The following is a 14820-nucleotide window of genomic DNA, read 5'->3' on the forward strand; positions in this document are numbered from 1 at the left end:
AGTTCAGATAAGGTGATTTTTTTTTTTTTAAAGGGCAATTTTGTATTATTCGTCTGTCTTCTTTGTTGTTGTTTTTCAAACACCCTGGCCAATTTCAACCAATGCTAAACAAAAGGCAGAAATCTCTACACATTTTCCAAAGCCTAGTGCATGAATGGGAGAAAGACTCCTCAACACGGTGCCTCCACTGAGGGGAAAAGCCAGCAGAATAGGTGTATCCAATGCTTGGCACTAGCCAGCAGGTCTGTCAGCAGATGTGAACTAGGCAGCCACAAGCATGTGGAGAGCATGCAGGTTTTCTCTGGCAGCTGAAAACACGTGCTGAGGAGTTCAAATAATTCTTGGGTGGAGGCAAGAGAAGTTAGCAGTTAAAGGACTCAAAGCTGAATCCAGGCTTACTGGTTCTGCTTATTGCTTTGCTGCCTGGAACCTGCTGCTTGATTTGCAACTTTCTTACATAGCCCCCACTCCATACATTCATTTGAATAGATATGACTGAAAAAGTATTTAATGGCAGTGAAGAAAAAGTCTGTGTACTTGTAAACAATAGCATATGCACAACAGATGAAAGTGAAGCATACAAATATCACTGGTGTGTGACACAAAACCTGTAACTTCCATTTTCTCCTAACGATCTTAGCTGTTCAACATGCCCCCTGTAACAACCACCATGGAGCAAAGGAAACCAAACACAGATTGGTCAAGGGGCTGTCTCCAGAGCATGAGATACACTTGAGGAAACTGTCCCCATTGGAAAGGAGGTAAGCATCTGAGCTGCTTCATCTTCTGAGGAAACCTCCAGTTTACCCAGAAGCAACTTATTGGTTCAGATCCACTTCCAGTGTCTACAGACACTGACTATCCATGGTTAACCAATGGTATATTTATTTTTCACACAGTAGGCTTGATTCTTCTTCTGAAGGCAAACAGAATATGACTTGGTTCCCACAGCCTTGATCCTACAGATATGGCACGCACAGGAAGAAGTACTAAACAAAATCTACATTCTGTTTTACGTGACAGCCAAGGAAGAGAAAGCAGAAAAAGTAGTAATAACAAGATGGACTGAGAATACTCCACAAATTCCCAAAGCTTTGTGTGCCTTCTGTTTCAGCACATACAATATTTGGATAACTTCACAGAACTGAGCTATAATCACCTCTGTGATTCTCTGGAACAATAGCATTGCACGGTGTTTAGTTAGCTTCCTGCTAAGCATCTCACAAAGAACTAAAAAAGACAAGACTAACTAAAAACATAAAGATGAGGATCAGATTCTTCCTCTTGTAAACTCTTGCGTGACTGTATAACTGTTCATCAAAAACAACACCACCGCACTGAATGAAAAGCTGGCAGTATAGTGGTAGAAACAGATTGCCAACCCTATTATGTTTAAGAGAAAGTACTGCTGATAGGGTTACACTTTCAAAATAAGAGTTCTGCCAAAACCAGGAGAAAACAGAGCAGTTATTAAAAATGTTATTTAAGTGATCAAATTAGATTAAAAGTCATTGTCTCTCAGCTGACATGTGAGCACTGAGCACGTGTGTGTTTCTACTCCATTACAATATGAATGAAAAAACCTAACATAAACTGCCATTTCCAGGTGAGGGATAGAAACTTCCTAAATCACACTAATTCTGTCTTCAGCTGCTGTCTGACCATCCCTCAATGCATCAAGCTAAAGAACTAAGCAGATACTAAAGTGGGATACTGACTTCAGTAGGTCTTTATTATATACCTAACTTGTGCTGCTTGGCAGGCTTGAATTCAGATGCGAGTTTAAAAGTGCGTAAATAGCTTAAGATATGCTGAATTGTGGAGCAGGACCTAACAAGCCTGGTGGGAAGGAACAAATAGAAGGACAACAGCAATTTCAATAAGAAAGTGAAATCAAATGCCAGAAGTACTTATGAAATCATCATGAAATCTACAGAACAAAAATGAGGAAAGACAAAGGAAGAAGGGGGAAAGTCATCAGAGCTGGATATCACTTGCTGCTCATTCTTAAACCAGTACTCCAGCTGTTAAGAAACAATGAAAACTGACATACATTAGGGTCAGATTTATCCCAGACTTTGATCAATTAATCGTGTCTGGCAAAAGATACATGCATATATTGCTTCTGTAGATAATAGAGATAGATGAGTAACTCCTGAGGGTAACATATCCAACCCTGAAAACAGCTGAGATATTGATGTGTCTAAGCCGAGGTTCTTGGGTGCACTCTTAAAGTCACTGAATGCCCTGATTTAGTCTTCAAAAGTGATAGTGACCTACTGGCACATCTTCAAGTTCAAGGGACTGCTGAATATTCAGTAAAGATGCTCATTTCAATGAGTGCATAAAAATTTAACTACTTGTGAAGATCTTGGCCTTCTGTTTTGAAAGCTAACTACAGTATGAGACAATGCAATACTTCAGATTTTTTTACCCTGGTAAGTAAATTCTGATATTAGGCCCAAAACTCTCCTCACTACATATTTCTTTTCTTTCAGCATGGTTGCTGATATGAAACAGGGTATATACAGCAACTATTTCAGTGAAAATGTATTGATCTTGTTAAAAATTTAGAAAACTACTGTGTTCAGCAGTTGGTTAGGAACTGACTTTGCCTCCTGCTGTGTGTGAGCAGTCTCACATGTCCCCTCACCTCCCTGTGCCGCAGCTGCTGTCTTGGTAAAAGGGATACAGAGTGCTCTGCATGAACAGGGGTTGAATGGCCTGGGAGGGCCCTTGAATTCCTCAAGCAGGAGAGTTTGCTGTTGCTGTCCTCTCCCAGGGTTGTGTGTCCCAGCCTCTCCCCACCCTGTACAGGAAGCCTAGAAGATTTCCTCAAAGCCTGTGGTTTTCTGCATGTGAGTGGGCTCCAAAGGTTAAATACTGATATATCTACACATCCATACCTGCAGCACCCACTGTCTGCACCTGCTTTCTCTCAGCAAAGAGTGCACGTGTTAAACACAAGACGTGGAAGGCAAGAGAAGGGGCCTCTCTCATGGTGCTCACAATATCCTACCTGTAGCAAAGAGATTGGGAGGCATCATGGTAGAGTTAGTTATCTTTATCCACAATTCAGACTTTACAAACTACTTCAGAACTCCACAGTCATATCATCTGTCTGTTTGTAGCCATATCACAAGCTGCACATGATCATTTTACTCCAGAATGCCTTGAAAGCAGCCTGTGACAAGTGAGCCACATAAAAGGCAGCCAGGCCTCAGGACAAGTATCATTAGCATTCAACCTATCCAGAGCTGAGAAGCACTAATAGAAAAAGTACTTTGGGCACTCATTAGCGGTCTTTTTAATAAGACCTACCAGCAAGAAAACAGAAAGACCATACGTCTGATCATCCTGCGCTAAACTTTTGCCACAGTACAGAGACAGCACACACTGGTGTTAGATTAAGTGCAAAATGAGCCTTACACAACGTTAGAACACCAGGGATCACCCAATATCCACACACAGGGCTGTGGGACTCCAGCCCACAGAACTCTTTGCCAAAACACAAAATTCACTGGACATAAGCCAGCTACGCAGAACGACAGCTCAGGAGGGCACAGCAAAAGAGAACTACAAAGGGCAGAAAAACCTGCCACAGGGCAATTTTTCCATCCCATCTTAAGAATGGTGGAAAACTGAAGAAGCAACAGGCTTTCTAACAACACCTCAGGGATCAATCTACAACCTGCAGAACTTTCTGTGGAAAGGACTGACTTTTTCTGAGCTGGATCATGCTCAGTACAGCTGATGATGCTTCTCAAAGCTATAGACAGTGAGTATATACATATAGATACATACCACACCAGTGAGCAGAAGTGTGGGAGCATCTCCTCTCTTAATGGAAAGAAAACATCCCTCTACAATCAATGACAAAGTTGCTATCTTGCGTCTCAGAGCTGCCAAGTACCGAAAAGTTAGACTGTCTCATTCAAGGAGTGATTTCAGGCAGCGTTCAGCAAAACACCAGGCTGCTACACTGCTTGGACACAAGCTTAACATTAGATTTCCCAGCAGTGCTGCTGAGGTCAGGACGGTTGCTCCCCTGTGTGGCATCAGGCATGTCCTTTAGGACTTTGGTTGAAGCTTTGGCTTCCATTTCATTTCAACTTGCATTACTGTTGCAAGTGGGTTTAGCAGGCATTCAAGTAAAGCAGCAGGTATCTTGCACCTGCTTACTGTCCACTTTTGCCATTGCTTTTCCCTGGGTTGCACGGTATATGTGAGATGAAAGAATAAAACCAAAAGAAACAAAGAATGTGCACATATATACAAGCAAACCAAGCAGCGTGTTCTCTACCTGCCAGATCTATAGACCCTTGTTGAAGCCACAGACCAGCCATTACAGCCTAAGAATCAAGTATGTGAGCTCAGTTCTTAGCAAAACATCTTTGCCTGAGGAATCTCAGGGAACTGACTTCCACATTCTTATTTCCCCATGCAAAGCAATTTACATTGATGTTATCGAGAATTTGGAAAACCAGAAGTAACCAGCTGAGATGAGGCCTGGAGGTAAGAGCAGGGGGGACTTCAGGCTGCCATGAATGGACACTTGCTCCAGGCTTTGCACTGACAGCTATTTTGCAGCACTGCCTTACAACCCCAGCCAGCAGGCAGCTTCACACCAGGCACAGCTGGGTCTCCATAGGCAGAGCAAAGCAAGGCTTTTTCTGCCAGGCCCAGAAGTGCTCCAGAATGGAAAGCACAAAAGGAAATTCCTGCTCAAAGGTTCTGGACCATGATGCTGGCTCAGGGGTTGCTTTGTGTGTGGCCTAGAGGTCCACAGCTTGCTTGAAAAATATTTGCAGGTGCAAAACCGCTGGCATGGAGCAATACCATCCAGTAACTCAGAGCACCTTAATACAACATAGAAAGGACACCTAAAAGTGGGTAATAGGATTACCACAGACTGTAAAAAAAAGACATTTCTGATAAAGGTACAATTGGAACAAGTTGACAGATCTGTTATCCATACCTCTTTACATGGGGATGTAATGAACTTTTTCTTTCCTATGTATTGTGCCTCTCTGATTGCCTGGTTACTTTCTTGGGCTTCCTTTTTTATACTAGAAAGACAGCACACACACAAAAAAACCCAAAACTTTTATTCCTCTTTGAAACTATTGTATTTTAGTTATGCCTGATTGGCAGGAGGGCCAGTAGATCTAGATCTATATGTAACAGTGTGTTCACTTCTCCCAGCACATGGTGATACCTGCTTTGGCCATATCAAATCACAGAGAAAACAGAAGAGTTTTGACAAGCTCCACTACACATAGGAAATAGCAGTGATACCCCTCCAAAGCTACATGCTAAAGTGACCAAGTCTCTACAGCCACTATGGAAAACCCAAGGCGTTCCTGTTTCCATCATCCTTTAGCTCACAGTTCCCCTTTTAAATAGTCCATTGGTCAAAGAGGTAAGTCTGAATGTCACCCTATGCCTCTGCGGTGCGGCTTTGGTATAGCTCTCTAAAGCAAGCTGTGAAAGGATAGGAACATTTATTAAAGGTTTCCACTACAGAACAAGAGCTCTCACTTTTTGCAGCTTGAAATAAACTCAACTCGCAACACAGCAGCAAGCGTAACCACAGCAGGGTTTGAGCAGGAAAAGCCTTCACAGGGGGGCTAGCGGAGGTCAGGCTGGGGAAAGGAGGTGGTTCTCTGTCACCAGAAAAAGTGCTGCCACTCAAGTTTTTCCACTCACAGTCAGCCCCCCCATGACAGCCCAAAAGTGAATGCAAGAACTGACCACCGAATGACAATATATAAACTCTGCCAAAGGGGGCTGACAATAGCCACTTTCTTCTCTGCCTTGACAAAGAAGCCACCAGCAATGAAACTGCACGCTGCAGCTCTCCTCGTCATCTTCTTACTTGGCACCTTCCTTGTGCAGATGGTGGAAGGTAAGTTTACAGCCCAAAAGAAAGACAGAAATTGCTCCACATTGCACCAGTGGTCTGATGCACAGGATTTGTTTTCAGACAGAGCTGATTCATAAGATAAAACTTGCAAGAAATCCAGATCAGAACCGCAAGAAAGGCAGTTTTATGGGAGATTTCATCAGATGTCATGTCAATTAGTGGTTGGCTTCTGTCTCAATGCAAGGGGAGTTTCTGGGCCTTAGAACACTCAAAGGGTTTCTGTGCATGATTCTCTCTCTTAAAATAATGAAATCTTAAAGACTTGTCTTTTAATTTCACTGACACCGTATAACAGTGAGTTCTATAGGTTGATAACTTTTTATGAAAAATATTTCTTGTATAAGATGTACTTATATCTTTTCCTAGATATACTACTTTTATATGTATTTTTATTATATAATTTTAATTTGGCTTTAACTATATGGTCTTAATCCCTCTAATGTTCCTATTTTTCAAAGTTCTTCCATTTCTGTACTCCATATATTGTCTATCTGCTTGTTTCTAGCCAAATATTTTGGTACGAACAAGCAAACTATGAAAAAAAAACGGCAAAGAGCAAAGGATTTATACAATGCCTTCTCTCTCTGCCTGATTTCATACAATTTAGCATCTGGTTTGACACCGTTTATGAGCACCGGGATGAGCCATGTTTATTAGCCGTGCTCTAAATAAGTTTGTCTACAGTGATGTTTAGGCCTGTGACTGAACAGATTGGGATTAGGCTACATGTATCATAAGAAAATATTAATACACACACAAACATATGTTTTACACCATCGGATTCATACAAACAGGCACATAAAAATCACAGAATACACTTATATACAAGCCATTTGCAAAGCCACAAAAATATGCAAAGAGAAACACGCAGAAAAATAATCTTCGCAAAACCACACCAAAAACAAACTGAGACCTGCTAAGCATTCACAATGTTATGTAGCTACTCTCAGAGTATGTTGACCTAGTGCTCCTAGAGCTAGATCATGCTACGTTCTCAAACGCTGATTAATGCTATTGCTGTTCTTCTCCACAACATGTGGCTGACTGTTCGGGATGTCATTCTCCAGACTGTATGATTTGCCATAAATATCACCAAATTCGAAAAAGCACATTGAGGTAGTGTGCAAGGGATAGAGAAAATAATAATAATAAAAAAAAATAGCCTGGGTTTTGTTCCCAGACTTAGAGGAGCTCTGCTGGTATTCCCTGCATGTGTTCCGTAAAAATAGTTTAGTAGTAGACAGAATATTTCCAGGACTAGTAAGGATTGCTTGACTACCTTTGAGCTCTTTAATGCCACATTTTGAAAACCAGTCTAAGTGAGGCAGTAAGATACATATTTGTAATGAATCATCAAAAAATACATCACTTTAGTCATGACTAAAGCAAGATCAGAAGAAGGCAAACAAAATCTCAATAATTAGCAACTCTGCCAGTACCTGTGCACTGGCTAACGCTACAGCTTGTCAAAAGGCTGACGTGTGTTTGCCTCAGCTATTCCAATTATTTCAAACAAAGAAAAGTTCACAGATAATGAGATTATATGAAGCAGGTTTTATGTTTAGCAGGTTGTACCTGAACAGCTCTTGGACTTTTCTCAATCCAGTCTCTCTATAAATTCTTTAAAAAGAAACCTCAGAATACAGCAGTGTTGAGTTTTCCTCCCTCATGATTTCCCAAACTTGCCTTTGATGAGTGGGAGAAAAGCAGAAACTAGCAAGTGGAGTAATGTATACATATACTCCATCTCACTTAAATGAGCTCCTATTTTTAGTTATCATCAAGTCAAGTAACAACTGCTCAGAGAATTTTACACTGATATCACAATCCTCTTCATTAATCAGCAGTGCATTTCTGTAAAATTTATGAAAATGGTAGAGGAAAGAGAGGATTAAGTAGCACACTATTGCCTATGAAACCAGACTTATAGCAAGAATATGCAAGTACTTAGACTTCTGGCAGATACACCTCCCTTTTTTTTTAATGCTAGTATTGGATATCCAGTGTGAGACAAGTAGCCTTGCCTTCCTTTCCTCCAGTTGGAAAACAGGGGGAACTACTGATCCACAGTCAGATAACATTTGGAAATCCACCCAGTAAAGGTGTCAATTCTAAGCGCTACTCCATATGGACCCTTTATTTGCAGATTATACAGACCTAATTACAAATGATACTAAATACCTTTTCTGCTATAGAAGCAGTGACTCCCTAGGTGCAAAATGATCATTCAGAAGAGGTGAAGATCAGTATCTGAACTGAAATAACACTTTGGAAATGGCAGGATGAATCACAAAAAAATACCTTAAGCTCTCTTGTATGACTAGTATTGTGGCTGTACATCATGGGCACTCATGTTCTAATCATAGCTGAGAAACCACTAGAATTCATAATTTATTAAGTAATTGCAGCTGAATATGAATATAGTATTGACTGCCTTTGTCATTTATCTATTTTTCCCCTTCTAGGGAGTGTTGGAAGTCAGTCGATGCGCAAATTCAGCTGTGTAAACCTGACTACAAGACAACTGAACATCCGAAATCTCATCAGCTATGAAAAGCGACAAGTTCCAGTAGATGCCGTTATGTAAGTGTCCAGTACACAGTTCACCTTCAGACTCATCTATGCAAATATGCTACCATCAAAAAGGGAAAGGGCATCAGAAAACACTTCATGGCCCAACTCACTAAGTCTGGCCAGGTCATGCCACCCTTCCAGTTCCTCCATGAAGCAACCACCTGGCAGCTGAGGAAGCAAGGGGAGAGAAGCGGGCCTCGGACATGAGATGTGCACTGCTCAAAAATGCTAGCAGAAATCTTTCTGAACAGCCAGATCCTTTGTGCCCAGAAAGTGGGGAAAAAAAATCTCAGTGAGGGGTCAGGGTTGAGCAGTCAGAAGCCCAGTGCCCAGAACTGAGCCAAGGGGAAAGATGATGTGGAGTAACTCTGACTCCTGCTAGGAGATGTGTTTGGTCTTTCAATTTCACAAGCATGTGTGGTTATCACATCTGGGATCTGCTCCTGGGAGGTAAATGTGCATCATGGTCTCATGTAAAAATTGCAAAATCCCGGTTATGTTCCCTTTTAAAAATGTCAGTACGTATGCACATGACCATGTATATGACATACATACCTATGCCATAAATAGGGAACTAATGTTGCTAACTGCTGTTATTCCAGCTAACAGCTATGAACTCCAGCATATGATATAGTTTTACCACATTGGCCCTCACATTCTGCATAAACCCCATAAACATTTGGAGACAGGAATTTAACGGTTGCCTGGTTTTCTTTCTTTCTTCCTATAGGTTTATCAACAGAATGGGTATCAAGATCTGCGTAAGCCCTCATCAGAAATGGGTGCAGACTGCCATGAAGAAAATAGACGAAAGACGTACCACCCAAGGCAAATAATCCTGTCCTAGGCAAGCATCTAAGGCCAACTAAATTGAACCATCATCAGTGCTGCACAAAACAGGGAAGCGAGTCTTAGGATCCGCTTTTAATTCCTGATGATTAATTGGTAATAAAATCTCTGAACAAACACGAACTCACCAGAATCTGTTCATCACTTGAACATCTGCTGACTTCTTCATTCTATAGCTGGACTCTGTTACACTTTATTTTCTGAAATGCTTGCTAATATTTATTTACAACTGAATGTAGATATCTTATCCTTGCTGTCCTGACCAGTATGGCATTTAATGGTGAATGGCAGATAGTTCCAGATACTGTAGGAAAGAAGATGACCCTCCACAGAGCTGGAGGAGTGGAGACTTCTACCCTGATGAAGGTCAGAAAGTTCTGCATTGGGTGCTGGGTTTGAGAACGTGCTATATATTTTAATTGTTACTCCTACCTATATAACCTAGAAGTAAACTAGTATCATGTTTCAGGCTCTCACCTGATCAGTGGAAGATCCTTGGGTCTTCTGGTTCTATAGACATTATTGCACCATTAGCTCAGTCCATTATGATGCACGGATACCATCACCAAGGGATGACCTGAAGTAATTCAGGGTCACTCTATGAATGTAACCCTATTCAGCCTTGCTTTGGGGAAGACTTATCCTACCCACTGACTTCTGTGAAGTTACTTCAGGTTTGTCTCTCATGAGTGTGAAACTCTGTTTCACTGGGGTTTCACTGTTTTACTTTTTCCTGTGCTTTTCTCTGAATAATCAAGAATAAACCATATCTGGAATCTGAATTTCACAAACTCTTAGGAACTCCCTGCCCTGTAGAAATATGTGTATGTAAATGTCTTATATTTTTTTTAAGCTGATAAATTCTATTAAAAGAAGGTTTTGAATTTTAATTTGCTATTAATCTAGAATCAAATGGTATGTTAGTCTGCTTGTATGTAATACAGATGGAGGCTGCTGAAGTGGGTACCAGGATGACAGCACAAATCTGAGAACTTTTGGGCAAGCTGGCTAGACCCGACATTACTGCCAACTCATACTCATGACTTGGATTGTTCAAAAGCAGTCTCATTCTGAGCTTTCTACACCATATTTCAGCTGTAAAGGCCATATTTAAGACAATACCTTTTCAAAAGCTCTGGAACTTAAAAGCTAGACTTCATACAACCCTAGGATGTTCCCCACATTATCAGATTCAGACATGGGAGAGCTCTGGGCAGAGAGATTAAGAAACTGGCAGCTGAGGAGCTTGAGGAGTGAAGAAGAGGCATAGGGGCTCCAGGAATAACCTGCCTCTCATACTACCACGTGTATGTAGCCTACACTGCTGCTAAACTGTGACCTTTCCATCACAAATAATCCCTTAGTGATACATGTGAAATTACAGCACTGTCCAAACCAAACTACAGAAATAAGATTACATTACTCTAAAAGCCAGTCTTCACAGTTCCCAGCTCTGGTCAAGTCTGCAGACAGAATTTGTCTGCTGTGACTCACATTTTGTAATAGCTTAGTCCTGTGTAGGAAAATACAGTTAGTTTTTAGGTTTTAAAGTAGTGCTGCTACTCGAGCAGAGAAGAGAAGGATGCCTGTGTGTGTCACACTGCGGAACAGAGCCAGGGCAGGGTGCTGAGCTTCCATTACACAGAGCATTGCTTCACTACTGAAGTTCTTGATATCACCTCCACTAGAAAATAAAAAGATAGTTGTTGGCTACAAACCTGGTAAGAAGAGCTTTAAGCATAGAAAGAGATGTTGAGATCAGACGTTTCTAGAGCACCTTGATGTATAAATTGGTGTTCATTCATTTTGAATCCCCTATCTCAAGGCCCCCGTCCATTGTGTTATAGACAAAAACCACTGTTCCCTTCAGCATCATCATACTATCAGCAGGCTACAAAACCAGGTCACCTATAAAAACATTTTTATGGTGAGCTTTCTCAGATGAAGATCATCAGCTTCCACTGATCAAATTCATCCAGGACCAGAACTAAATAACATGCTTTTGGCAGGCAGAATTTTAATGTCTTTGCTCATACTCAATAGTATCTTATCCTGGAATGAATCTTGATGAAGTGAATATACTTTTTTTTTTTTTTTTTTAATTAGGACTATCACAACTTGAGGATATATTAATTAACTATCACATAGAAATTAATATTTTATATCTGCTCATCCTCATCACAGCTCATAGCATGATTATTAATGATTTTTAAGAGTGAATCATCCTACTTAATAATGACATATTTTTTGTTATATCTTGCAAGATCTGTAGTGATCTTGGTGTATTTCTTGGGAGTTAACTACTATGGGTAATGAGTGCTCTCAACACCTCTTTCTACTCAGTCATTAAACCCCAGGGACTTCCCTGTCTTTTCCTGACCATTCCTTACCCCAGTCTTTGCTGGTGTTCCAGTTGCACACTATTTTTGTCACCTCTAGCTGTGTATAATCTGGAAGCTTCTCTGTAATGTTAATGCTCCTGCTTAGCAATTTTCCCTCTGGCTCTCAAAATCCTTTAGAAAGAATTGAAAATATTATTAAACCTCCTTTCTACACATACACACAAAAGTAAAGTGCAAAATGAAGAACTAAAGTGCCACTGTTGTGTTGTAGGCAAGTAAGAACCATAATCTCGGTCTCTTCAACATACTTAGGAAACATCTCACTTACTAAAAACAGGAAGTTGGACTCCAAGGTATATTTGGAGATCTGGGGCTGTGGCTGCACTGATGTGCTACCTGTACTGGCTGCCCACCTTTTTGTCTCCAAGTGAGGGAGGGAGCAGGGGGCTCAGAGTGACTGGTTCTTTTCCAGCTCATCCTCTGCTGGATTGCAGGCTTTAATAAGACCACTGATCTTCTTTCACTCCTTTAGTAAGATTTGTGCACAACTTTGCCAGAAAGGACTCTGCAAATACACATAGCAGACCAGGGAGCAGCAAGATTTGAAACAAATCAACCATTTCTCTTCTGTCACACAGCACTCACAAGGTTTCCAAAGGGACAGAAGAGATGCACTGTATTCAGATCTTTGGCACTGGGGAAAGACAGCAGAGAGCACAAGGGACAAACCTTCAACCTGTGTCAGTATTCACAGCTTCACTAACTTCCACAAAGGCAGACAGGACAACTACTCACCTCTTTGTGTATGCCAGCTTTTTGCATTTTAAAAAAGTACACTTCCTGGGCAGTGACTTTACATAGCTGCAGCTGTATTCTTAACACTGATTGTTTATAGTTAAAGAACTAGAAAGTTAAGGGTTTGCAATAACAATCAGCTTTCCAGGAAACTATAACTACACCACTCAATCCCTAATCACCAGCAATAAGCTGGGATATTCCTTAAATGGTTTTCTACATGCCTTCTGCCTACTATTTGTGCTTTGCTTTACACTGAAGGTTTTCATCAGCTGATCATCTATTTTAACAGATTGCTCAAGATCCTACATGGGAAGAAGAAAAGGGAGAAGGACTCTACCTCTGTACAAAATATTAATGCAGCAGTGATGCTATTTTGCCAAATATTGGTACATGAAATTATAAGTAATGCATGATAATTCAGCAAATACAAGTATTTTCTTCTCTCATCCCTGTGGAACAATGTACTGCATGGATTTTGGAAAGCTAAATCTTATATTTTAAACTGAAAATTAATTTATTACTTAACCAAGGTGATTTGGGTTTGCTACAGAAGACTTTATCCCCCAAACCAAGTATGGAATTGCAATTTAAATGAACCTTCTAACTTTGTGCAGCTTATTTGAGACATTTCCAGAGCATGTGTTGGTTCGAGGTCACTACTCTGTTACTTTAAAGACACCACAGCAAATGGGGTTGCACAGCAAGCCCTGTCCTGTAGAAGTTTTGTTTTTCCTTCCTGTCTGGCTGAGGCTTGGAATAAAAGAGTCAAGACAGATTATAATGTTTATTATGTGAAGTAGGCTGGTCCTGTCACAAGACACAAGAAAAGGACTCCAAAAATAAAAGCTCATGTCCTGCTCTACTAACAACTTCCTTGTTCATTCTTGTGCAGTGGATGTCACTTGATTTGAGATGATTATGATGGATCGTATTGAATATTTCTTGCATTAAGCCCTTAAAGACTGAAGAAAAAAAAAATTCAAAAGCTATTTAGAAATCATAGCACTTGAAACACATTTGATAACTTTTTTGTTCCCTCTAGGTTCCTGAGCCTTGTAGTGTCACATCGAGGTTACAGCTTCCACAAGAACCATTAGGTAAAGAAGTGTTTGTTTTAAGCGTAAGCACCTAGCACCTGAAGTCTCCCTGAAAGGTTGGTGGTGGAGAGAGTGACAGTAAGGGTGCATATATCTCAGTGCATTCATGTGTTTGTGCACACATGTGCAAGATGAGCCTTCTGCAGACTTCTTGGTGGGGAAAGTACCTACTTGTTTGCTACCATCTGCTGCCAAATGTGGACTGTGGTGCCAGCTCTAACATGTTGGCTGCTCTGAGACCAGTAGAGAGTTACCCTGGTATTCCCCAGTGGCACAACACTGACTCACAAAAAACCTCAACTGATAATTGCCTAGTGCTTCTCTGTGCACAAGAAGAAAATGTCTGTTAGGGCTCCAACCTACCACCAGGGTCATCCTAACCCTGTCTGTAAATAAACCCTAAACAGCAACAGCCATGATATGGGTTTCTAGTTCACCTGGTACTATCCTTGGGGTGCATTTCATGAGGTGTTGGCTCATTCAGGTTTGATTTATTAAGGCCTTCTAGTATGAACATCTCTCATGAGGCAGACCGTGTCTACTCAGAAGGACCTACTGTAATGATGCCAATCGAGTTGAGCAACTAAACAGGCAAAATATTACATATCTCCATTTCTAGGTTTTCATTATGCTAGAAAAAGGTGGTAGATACTTACCAGACAAAATTAGCAATACGATTATAAAAATCTTACTCTAAAGCATATGGTTCATGGGCTCTGATTTAACTTTCTAAATGAAAAGTCATACAATTGGAGAAAAATAGCTGGGGTAAACTTCACTTTTTAAACTCAAACTGGTTGATTCCTCCCTATTGTGACTACTTATAGTGAGTGTAAGTTCTAATAATGTCTAAACTCAGTCTTTAAAACTACAACTGAGTTACCCACTGAGTTACCCAATCAAGACAGAATCTTTGAACAATCTTGGTGGTTAGAGCTTTATATTTTGGTAGAATTATAGCTGGTGGTTTTTGGTTGTTTTTGTTTTGTTTTCATTTCAAATATCAATTAAGAGATCTCAGGACTTCAGCTAATGGTCTGGAATTACGTGAAAAGATTTGCAAACTCTCTAAAACATATGCTTTGCTTTGAAGCCCCCCAAGTGTCCCTATGGCTGCCTAACCGAATCCCTACTCAAAAGCGTGATTCACAAGGTGACCTGTGGCAATGGTTATGTCCTACAAGTGGGTCCATGGCTTCTGTGCTTTCCCACAGCCAGCCCAAGCACTTTGTGG

General features: G+C 40.7%; 1 protein-coding gene across 1 annotated transcript; it reads left to right on the top strand.

Annotated features, from left to right (window-relative positions):
• Positions 1-5760: 5760 nt before the first annotated feature.
• On the top strand, positions 5761-9336 carry LOC308051302 (eotaxin-like; the record flags this gene model as incomplete). The annotated part of the gene is made up of 3 exons (XM_080361670.1): positions 5761-5908; positions 8392-8509; positions 9231-9336. 3 exons carry the CDS (start codon positions 5761-5763, stop codon positions 9334-9336), a joined length of 372 nt encoding a protein of 123 aa, XP_080217796.1.
• Between the last annotated feature and the right edge of the window lie 5484 nt (positions 9337-14820).

This window comes from Nesoenas mayeri (assembly GCF_963082525.1).
Source record: "Nesoenas mayeri genome assembly, chromosome: 1".
Taxonomy (NCBI): domain Eukaryota; kingdom Metazoa; phylum Chordata; class Aves; order Columbiformes; family Columbidae; genus Nesoenas; species Nesoenas mayeri.